Consider the following 10239-nt stretch of genomic DNA (forward strand, 5'->3'; position numbering starts at 1 on the left):
ATATTACCTCATAAAAACGAAAAAAAAATTAAGAGATTGATTGAACAAATTTAAAAAACATTATTAAGTTAACTTGTCATTTTTTCTTATTTTAATTCAAAAAACATTCTAAACCAAAGACCATTTAAATTCAAGTTTTGATTTGATATCGATTTTTCGAGTTTCACCCACACCCATAAGATTAGTAAACAATGGACAAATAAAATTTATAAATTGCTCTAGGAAATATAAAAACCTTGAGGGTATAATGGTAATAAAGTCTTCCATATTCTGTCTCACTGCTTTGGTTTTTTTGGGGTTTTAGCCACCGGCTGCTGTTTGTCAAACGAAAACGAAGAAGCAGAACGAGAATGGTGAGACTTACGGCGGATTTAATATGGAAAAGCCCTCACTTTTTCAATGCTCTCCGCGAACGTGAATTAGATCTCAGAGGTTACTCTTTCTCTTCTCTCAATGGTTTCAGTTTTCATTTAAACCTAGTTTTTGATTCGTATCAAGTTTCTTTGTATTTTTGTTTTTGGTTTTTTCAACAGGGAACAAGATTGCTGTTATAGAGAACTTGGGTGCTACTGAGGTTAGTATATTTGTTTCCAGATTTCTAGGTTTTGGAAGTGCTAATGAGTACTAAAGGAGCCGATGAACGCGCGACCTGCGTATTTTTTAGGGTTATATTTCATTATTACTCTTCGTTATTTGATGATGCAATTGATGGTTTCTCTTATAAACAGGACCAATTTGACGCCATTGATTTGTCTGACAATGAGATTGTTAAACTCGAAAATTTCCCCAATTTAAATCGACTTGGAACGTTGTTTCTTAATAACAACAGGATTACGCGTATTAACCCTAACGTTGGAGGTATCACAATGGTTATTGTTTCCTTCTGTTATGAATTTTGGTTTGCAAGTTTATTTGTGACTTTTCTATAACAATATGATGTTTGAATTTACAGAGTTCTTGCCAAAACTGCACTCTTTGGTTCTTACTAACAATCGACTTGTTAATTTGGTTGAGATTGATCCACTTGCGTCACTCCCAAAGCTACAGTACCTGAGCTTGCTGGACAATAACATCACAAAGAAACCCAATTATCGCCTGTATGTCATTCACAAATTGAAGGCATTGCGTTTGCTTGATTTCAAGAAAGTGAAACAAAAGGTTAGTTGATTTATTTCTGCCATTCAGCTCAATTGTCGTGTTCCAATTTGAAAAAATTTCTTTTATGTGATATTGTATTGTTGATGATAGGAGCGAATTGAAGCAGCCAGTTTATTTGCATCAGAAGAAGCTGAAGAGGAGGCTAAAAAGGAATCTGTGAAGACATTTGTACCTGGTGAGGTTCCAAGTGCCCATGAGGAGTCTAAAGAAGAGGAGCCATCTAAACCAGTGGGCCCTACACCAGAGCAAATTATAGCTATAAAGGTATCTTCACGTTTTTGCTATACACATATGCACACATGGGGACTTGGGGAAATGAAAAAGAAAAAAAAAAGGCAAATTGGTAAAACTTTATCTATTTTTATACATGCAGGCTGCAATTGTCAATTCTCAAACTCTTGAAGAAGTAGCAAGACTTGAAAAGGTAATGTTTTCCTTAATGTTAAACTGATATGTGAAGTGAAGGGTGTTTATGATATTTTGTTTAAATTTAAAATATGGGTTCCTCTTGATTTCTTGCTATAATAATATTAATAATACTATGTTGATGTGTGGAACAGGCTTTACAATCTGGACAAGTTCCAGCAGATCTTAATCTTGGGAATGTCAACAAAAAGAATCCCACAGATGATCATGATGCTTCAAAGGAAAACGATGGTCCAGCAGACATGGAGCAGGTATTAATTTAAACTATTTGTCTGTAGTAATTAAGACATTATAACTTCTTCATCTTTTTTTCAAAAGAAATTGGGTTAAATGGTTTCTACAGTTTCCCCAGACAAGTGGTTACAATTATTTAATGTCATTTCTTTTTGGAATTAAAAAAAAAGGGAGCATTGACCTGACCCATTTTGCTACCTATATATAAAAATATTTACGATGTGTTTTATAAAATGATTCAGGAATGAGTGGTATTTGTGATGAATGGGGTTGTAGATGGCACAGTAGCTAGAAGTTGGGAAGATCCATCATACATAGTGATAGTGGTTCACCCTCTGCCCAAATTGCCCAAAAAATGTTTAGCCATGAAGTGAAGTCAAGTGAGTGTTGTAAAATCAAAACTTACAAAAAAGTTCCATCATATCTCTTATATGCTTATTAGTTTAAACTAGCATTTGACTTGGTTTTTTTTGTAAGCTGAAATGAAGTATTCCGAGGTAAAAATGGATTCGTATTTGGTTTTGAAACATGTCTTCTTAACCATAGAACAGTTTTTTTGATTGTCTGGAATTTATTTTATTGTGTTTTTTTTTTTGGCTAAATCTGGTTTTTTAGAATTTATATAAATTGACTTTTATAAACGACTTGTTTTGAAGGGTGTTTTAGAAAATCAAAGGGTTTATTCGTTATAGATATATGTTGTTTTGGTTGTTTTGAACCATACCAACATCATTTTTATCTGCATCCTCTTCAACTTTTAAGTGATCTAATTCGCATCTTCACAATTAATCATATAAAGATGGCATATGTCATAATGTGATGCTCGAAGGGGTGTTGAGGCTCTTAGAAATGATGATAGCATTTGCGATTATTTTTGTTACCTAAGAAATTATGGAAGGAATAGATGACGCAAATTGATGATGACAAACTCTTATGCAATTATTGTAGCGCAAGTTGTTCGTTTTTGTATATAATAATTACTTAATGTAGCTTTATTGTATTTTTTATGTAATCATGGTCAATGGCTATGAAAATTAATGGTAGTTTACCCAACCAAGAATAAACACGCATGCGGCACACGACTTTTTTGAAACTATTAAGACTTAGCAAACCAAACTAAATTGAACAATGAACAAGCCAAATTTCAAATTCGGTTTTCGGTTTGGTTTCAGTTCAGAATAAACCAAAATTACAAAATTACAAAATTATGAATTTGGTTTAAGGTTTGAGTTACTGTATGCTGAATTATCAAATTTGATTTATAATTTTATATTAATCAAGTATTATAGTACTTTATATTTTACGAACACATCTACTTTCTAATTGCAAAATCCCAAAAGTTTCCTTCTTTAAATCATCTTTCCCATTTTCTGTTATGTTTCGTTTGGATATTTATGTTTGATTTTTGAAACTTTAGATACGGAATTGTAATTTGGTTTTTTTGCTTGGTTCGGGTTACCTTGGATTTGGTTGGTTTGGTTTCGATTTGGACCTAAAAGAATTTCGACTTAAGGAAATCAAGCCAAAGAAACCATAAATCAAATCATTTTGCACAACATTCATCTAAAATGTTAACTAATTTAACGTCATCAAATTTTATAAAAAGACACCCCAACCCCAATGCGATTAAGTAAGTCAAACTACACTAGAGAAGTTTACATTGGTGCATAAAGATTTACGAGAATTTTATGGTAATATTTGGAGTGATAACTAATTTGACATTTGTTGACCGTTCTTATATATTTTTGGATTAATGACTTAATTGATGATCGAAGTTACAGAAACTCATTATTTGGTCACTAAAGATTTAATCGTGCTAAGTAAACTCTTAAACTTCCCATTTCGTTACTACTTAGCCACTTGAACAAGTTTCAATCGTTTGCCATTTGCCACGTGGGTCGATTTGGCACTGATGTGATGTCTAACCTTGAGGGGGTTTAGGTTTATAACCCTCTATCTCCTCTCTTTATGTACTCTATCATCACTTTTTCTCTCATATCATCACATATTGTTGAAGGCTTTGCCAACTACCTTTCTCTCGTTTCCTATCCTCTCGTTGAAGAAGGTTTCAGATGACATCCACTTCTGAGTGAAGGTAAACAGTGATCCTACTGTATCTGGTTTATTCTTCCACCAATTAGAAACCGAAAGGCAAACAAATTCCGAGAACCAATTTTTAGGAAAAAGCAAATGCAATGGAGATAGGTGTTTTACTTTTGCTTAGAAGAAGATGTCATCCGAATTCTTCTTCAACAAGAGAAGAGATGAAAGAAAGGACGACAGTGAAGCCTCCTTCGACGAGAGAAAGGGAAACGATAGATGACACAAAGAAAGGAGATAGAGTGTTATAAACATAAATTCCATCAATGTTAGACGTCACAACAGGGCCAAGTCGAAAAGTGACGAAATGGGAAGTTTAAGAACTTAATTAGCAAGTTTAGATCTTAGTGACCAAATGGTGATATTTTTATAACTTTGATGGTCAATTAAATCGTTAGTCATATATTTTTTAAGCTGAACGGTCTAAAATGATTTTAACATTTTAACATAAACTAAATTCTATGTAGGCATGTGGTCCAATGATAGGTATAGGAAAAATGAAATGTTTATCAACCACCAAATGATTGAAGGTTAAAGTGGTTTTTGATGGACAAGATATAGATACTTAAAGCAGTATGGGATGTATGCTTATTGTTTTGAAAAAAGTAATGCATATTTAAAAAATCCAACAAACTTAATGAACTTATAAGACAGTTATATGTCGGTAAAAAGCGAATTTTATGTAATTTTGTATTAAGATTAGAGACAATGGCAAATTTTGAAAATGTATGAGAAAATTTTGGGTTGAAAAAGGGATTAACTTTAGTAGTATGTACTTAAATACTTAATCATTTGGAAATAAATATATATTTTTCAACTCATTTAGCCAAAGGTCCTTTGGTAGAACTTGGATAGATTTTACTAAAGTAAAAATATATTAAGTTTCTTGGGTTGGCAATATAATAATAACAAACTTAATTACATTTTCAAGAACATATTATTCAATTCATTTATTAACAATACAGTTCTCAAACACATTTTGCGAAGAAAAAAAATGAAGAATCATCACAGCGGCTACCTCACTTGACGTTCAAATCCGACCCTCTCCAATAACACAGGAAACAACTGCGAGACCAGACTCAACCACACTCCATCTTTCCGAAATTAGCTTCAGTACCTGTTGATCTAATATCGGTGACATGGCCAAAAGCTTGGATTCACTACGAACACCAAAGCTTATCGGCATACGCCTTATCATCGTCCTTCTCCTCAATAACAACATTCGGGATTTCCTCCTCCTCCTCATCTTCTATCTCTTCTTCGGTATCTAGAGTCTCTATGATTTTCTGTCGTTCCTGTTTACAAAGCTCCGCATACGCCTTGCTCATGGCAAGCTTTGTTGCAGGTGTATCCATGGATCTGTATCTCGGGGCTGGTACAGCAAATGGCAAAGTGATATCATCCAAGTTTTTTTCAAACTTATTATTGTCCGATTCTAATTCTGATTGTGATGGTGGGGGCACAATGAAAACGATACCAAATTCGTAGTTACAGATATGGAGTCTGGACCCTAATACGGATTTATTTCTCAATCCCGAATCATCATGTGAACTCTGAAGTGGACGACCCCAAGCGGCTGCACTAAAATTGTGTGAACCCGAATAAACCCAACCAAATGAACAACCCTTCGTGTGGAATCGTCTCCTTCCTACCTGCTTACCACAGTCAAGGGCAAATAGGTAAAAAGATTAACGCCTTAACATTAACAAATGCTTAGAGTTGCTATTTAAATTACCTTAACATGCATCGGATGCCCGACTCTATCAACATGATCAGGAACCGCATCGTCAAGTATACCCAAATGTCTCAACCTGTCCCAACTTTTCTGTTCAACAACAAAATTAGTAATTCAATACATAGATTTATAACAAACATGCATCATCAAAATTCAGCTAGTGATCTTACTTGTGTGAAACACAGGATGTATTTTGAAGCCAAAAGTCCACAACTTGACATTTTTACCCTCTCAATAGTGGGAAAAATGATTCTGATAGATGGATTTCTCAACTCTTGACTAGCACTCCAACAGCCCCACTGAAACATTATGGAAACACTTCTGATATAAAATAAAATCCCACGTCAGCTGTTTGAAATATCATTAATACTTACATCAGGATCCGTTTCTTCGGTTTCAGATAAACGCAAAGACCGCTTTCCAATTGCAGCTGAAAATGCTGCTAAAAATTGCGCATTGATGGACCCCACCGATGAAGCACCTTTTACAATATCATAAAATTCACAGATAAACGGAGGGATAACAATGCCAAAATCAAAAACTATAAATTATAAATGAAATTTCAGGTTTTTGATATACTCACCAAAAGTAAAGTCAGTCTCGCAGTGCTCAGGCCATTTGTAGTGACCCAAAATCTACAATAACACATAATAAAGATTATGTATGTTCGTTTTTGTTCATATCATCTGCTTCTGTAAAAGGGTATTTTGGTCATTTACCTCATGAAGTCGCCACAGACCAGAACACCTCTGAATTGATGCAACAAGAGAGCATATTGCAGAAGCAAGAGCTGGTGATTCTATATTTGATATATTTAGAAACTTAGGACCCTGCACAATGAACCAAACATCAAAACCATTGAATCATATTAACAGTATATGTTGTGCAGTTGATTGATAAAAGTAAAAACAAACATACCTGATACACATATAGAATCAAATCTACTTTATTATAGCTCCCTTCCAAAGCACATGCAAGCACTTGTTTTGGATAAACATATGAAGAAAAGGCAAACCAGCCCGCATCCGATAACGGAGCGACCCATTTTGCAACATCTCTAGGTAAAAACCCGATTTGAATACAACCTACAACAACAAGTCAAATAAAGTTTATCACAAACTGAATGATAACTATAAATAGAGACATGGAGAGACACAACAAAACCTACCTCCCTTATCCGACTCAGATACAGCAACACTTACAGCATTTGAATCAGCTGCTACATTCACGTTTCTCCTTAAAACCACTTCCACCATACCATATGCGCTGACATGGCGCTTTTGAAGGGCACTAGCCAACTTTTTTAGCAATGTTCCATTTGAATCTGCTGATGTTCGATAAAGGTGGCTAATACCAACAACAGAAGCTTCAACAGAACCAAGTAACATGCATCTTAGAGTTCTTGGCATACAATAATCACCCTGAAATAAATATATATATATATATATATACAAACTTAGTAAGAGAATGCCAGTTGCCACACCTCTGTTAATACAAATACATGTAATAACTACTTACAGTTAAATAATAAAGGGATTCAGATATGAGCGGATGCTTTGGGGAATAAATCCCAGGTACAGATGCAACCAAATGTCCAGCAGCATTGCTGAAATCAAACTTACCTAATTCCAATATCCATTGGGCTTGATCAGGAGCACCAACTAACAAAGTTGCCATGAATCCAGCAAGTTGAGCAGCAAAATCGGATTTTGAATCTTGATTCACTTCTTCAGAAGATGATTGACAAAAGAGAGATTTATAATCAGGCGCATTCCCACGAGGGAAATCTTGCCACCAAACAGTATTTGTCACTCGTAGCCACTGCACCATAAAGAAAATAGAAAACTCTGTTCCATGAAAATCGTAGTGAGGGTAATTATGTAATTTCTGTAAGAAAGTCACCTGTTTGGCCACGAGATTGGCAGAAGTGATGATGACACGCATACTATCATCTCTCTGTAGAACAAATAATTTAGGATGATGACAAGCGATGCCGAATTTCTTTCGGTCTTTACTGAAGGATATAACCTCGGGAAATTGAGGGTATCTGATATCAGAAAAGAACTATGTTACATAATAGTTGGTCAACAATCATGGTCAAGAAGTCATTGACTTACATAACAACTAAGTTTGGAAAATCGGAGTAAGGTTTGAGGGTTCTTTTGTCAGGGCTTGAACTCCAACACCTCCCGGAATTATGGCATGCAATTGAAATTGGCAGCTGGGCAGGAATCTCACAGTAAGATAAAAACCTACAAAGATAAAATGAGAACATGTATACATTAAAAAATATAACAAGAGTTTCAAGAACTTTAGGACTTACCATGATAAATCACTTGTGAATGTTGCAATGAAAACACGTTCAAGGGTTTCAACAGGATGAAGAAGCTCTGGTAATGTGACGTTAACCTCACTTAATTGATCATCACCCATAAAATGAAGGCGGTTTAAGTAGAATTTATTCCCTGGCGGAGGAGCACAAACACCTTTCTTCTTCTGCTCAGATTGAATAATATTCTCTTCACAAGTATAGATGTCACTAGGTTTATTGTTAGAAATGCATTCCCCTAAAGGGAATCGGGCATTTACTGGTTGTTGTAACTCCCCACCATTAACACCACAATGTTGTAGCTCAACATTCATCTCTGAAGCTATAAAGCTGTTTCTACAGGATGTATCTAGAATCAAATGTTCGACTTTAGACAAACAAGTTGTCTTATTATCATTAATGTTTAAGCCCTCGCAAGGATAGACCTCATGTGCAACACAAGAAGGATGTGATAGAAAGTTAGCCGGAGTAATGCATGAATTTCTTTTAACTCTATTTCTACTAACGTGTTTAGCCCTTAACTTGAAAGGGTTGGGGAAACATTCTCTAATATACAACAGAGGATCATCACTAGAGAGTATCTCTCTACACTTGCTCGAAAGAAGACCCGCATTAGCAAGTTTACTATCACCTGTAAAAATCTCAGGAAACAAATCGTCCCTGGAGTTGGATGAATTTCCATGGATGACTTCCTCCATGAAAATAATTCTTTCAACCGAGAACCCAATACGGATACTGTTACAAACACCTTCATTTGCACAAATAAATGAAATCACACTGCCGGCGCTGACTTCTTTAATTTCTCCATTTCCAACTCTAGCACCGTCGACGAAAACCCCATTTAGAGAAACCCTAACTTTAGAAAACTCTTCGGAACTTAAAAATGAAACTCCATCTACAACAAATACTTTCTTATTGTATGCATCAAAGTAAATTTGACAGTGTTGCTTACTTACTTGCCGGTGATCCAAAGAAAAATCACAGAGGCGACGATCCCTGCCGATCGTGTAAAGTTGGGTCGGCTGGAGATGAATTAAATCAACTGATGAACCTGTAGTTTTCGATACTAGCGGTATACCAAAAGTGTTTATGTGTATAGATGCTGAACTGGAGATGGTGGGTTTGGGTTTATTGACTACGGAAAGCAGCGAATTGGATAAATGGAGATCCGAACGAAGTCTTTTGCTGTTGTTCTCAAGAAAATGATCTGAATTTCTCATACTACTCCCATAGTAGAATCAAAACCCTGGTTTAAAGTCTGAATGAACGTGTATCAAAATTTCAAAATTATAGAAAAAATCACCTATTAAGATAGAGAAAACTTAGGGAGGAAAGATAATGGAATAAATTGTGAAGCTGTATTGTTTAACGTGTAAACCGCCAATTTTTCAACCCTTCGAATGGCTTTTCCCTCCGATTTCATCATCACTCCTCACTTGTCACGTTAGAATTTAGATGGTTAGAATTGGGCCAAAGTAGATGGGCTTAGAATTTATAGTGGGCTTAGAGTTAGGCCGAAGTAGATTGTCTTAGAATTTATAGTGGGCTTAAAAGACGGCCGAAATAGACTTTTTGACATTTCTATTAAAAAAAAGTACATCAACTTTGAAAAAAAGATCAATTTCTATTAAATAAAAAATAAAAAAAAAGATTTCATCATCACTCCTCACTTGTCCTGCTCCCCTTGCTCCCCGAACTAACAATATCAAAGCAATACTGAGCCTAACTGACCCCCGAAAGACAACCAAGTCAACCCTGGTCCAAGTCAAAGTCTTGGTCAAGGTCAACCTTCCAGGTCAACCCTACTCGCCGAGTCATCCTACTGATTCGCCGAGTTCATATATTCAGAATCCTTCCTTTCGCGTCTCGACTCGCCGAGTCTACCGATTTCTAAGTCCTGACCTGTCCAACTCACTAAGTCTCCACCCGACTCACTGATTCGAGTCTCAACTCGAAGGGTTTGGGGTTTCGCAACCTGAATCGCCGAGTCCAAGAACAGACTCGCCGAGTACAAGGCAATCTTCATCTGACTCGACGAGCTGTTCATCCCACTCGTCGAGTTGCTCATCACCTTCATGCTACTCGCCGAGTCCATTCAAATCCCTTTACATGCAGAGGGATTTTGAGTCATGCATGGACTCCAAACTGTAGATCTATCCTTCCCAAGCCTATTTCTCACGTAAATTTGCAAACTTTACGTGTAAAGAAGGAGATCTAAGCAAAATACACCATAAACTAGGGTTTAAGGCAAAGAGGC

The 10239-nt window shown here is 35.8% G+C and overlaps 2 protein-coding genes across 3 annotated transcripts; one reads left to right on the forward strand and one right to left on the reverse strand.

Annotated features, from left to right (window-relative positions):
• The first annotated feature begins 265 nt into the window (after positions 1-265).
• On the forward strand, positions 266-2270 carry U2A' (U2 small nuclear ribonucleoprotein A). Its single transcript, XM_078958348.1, has 8 exons — positions 266-432; positions 534-574; positions 729-858; positions 953-1158; positions 1249-1422; positions 1532-1582; positions 1719-1835; positions 2061-2270. Exons 1-8 carry the CDS (start codon positions 351-353, stop codon positions 2064-2066), a joined length of 807 nt encoding a protein of 268 aa, XP_078814474.1. The 5' UTR covers positions 266-350; the 3' UTR covers positions 2067-2270.
• Positions 2271-4821: 2551 nt separating this feature from the next.
• LOC144997201 (forkhead-associated domain-containing protein / FHA domain-containing protein) lies at positions 4822-9387 on the reverse strand. 2 transcript variants are annotated; one of them, XM_078957053.1, is made up of 12 exons: positions 7977-9387; positions 7771-7905; positions 7556-7700; positions 7172-7474; positions 6822-7074; positions 6572-6738; positions 6373-6483; positions 6237-6288; positions 6028-6134; positions 5824-5952; positions 5654-5743; positions 4822-5570 (listed from the first exon to the last, which is right to left on the reverse strand). In XM_078957053.1, exons 1-12 carry the CDS (start codon positions 9200-9202, stop codon positions 5079-5081), a joined length of 3210 nt encoding a protein of 1069 aa, XP_078813179.1. In that variant the 5' UTR covers positions 9203-9387; the 3' UTR covers positions 4822-5078. The 2 variants fall into 2 exon arrangements, 1 of the variants encoding a protein (XP_078813179.1); XR_013659730.1 differs by having other exon boundaries at positions 5433-5570; positions 5654-5738.
• Between the last annotated feature and the right edge of the window lie 852 nt (positions 9388-10239).

The sequence above is a fragment of the Lactuca saligna genome, chromosome 5, assembly GCF_052625555.1.
Source record: "Lactuca saligna cultivar CGN05327 chromosome 5, ASM5262555v1, whole genome shotgun sequence".
NCBI classification, from domain to species: domain Eukaryota; kingdom Viridiplantae; phylum Streptophyta; class Magnoliopsida; order Asterales; family Asteraceae; genus Lactuca; species Lactuca saligna.

What these genes read in the sequence shown, in the direction of transcription:
- U2A' (XM_078958348.1), top strand. Translation starts at nt 351, where the DNA reads ATGGTGAGACTTACGGCGGATTTAATATGGAAAAGCCCTCACTTTTTC. An exon ending in AGAACTTGGGTGCTACTGAG is followed by an intron (nt 575 to 728) that starts GTTAGTATATTT and finishes TCTTATAAACAG; the next exon opens with GACCAATTTGACGCCATTGA. An exon ending in AGCAAATTATAGCTATAAAG is followed by an intron (nt 1,423 to 1,531) that starts GTATCTTCACGT and finishes TTATACATGCAG; the next exon opens with GCTGCAATTGTCAATTCTCA.
- LOC144997201 (XM_078957053.1), bottom strand. Translation starts at nt 9,202, where the DNA reads ATGAGAAATTCAGATCATTTTCTTGAGAACAACAGCAAAAGACTTCGT. An exon ending in ATCTGAGTCGGATAAGGGAG is followed by an intron (nt 6,739 to 6,821) that starts GTAGGTTTTGTT and finishes TTGTTGTTGTAG; the next exon opens with GTTGTATTCAAATCGGGTTT. An exon ending in GGCATCCGATGCATGTTAAG is followed by an intron (nt 5,571 to 5,653) that starts GTAATTTAAATA and finishes TGTGGTAAGCAG; the next exon opens with GTAGGAAGGAGACGATTCCA.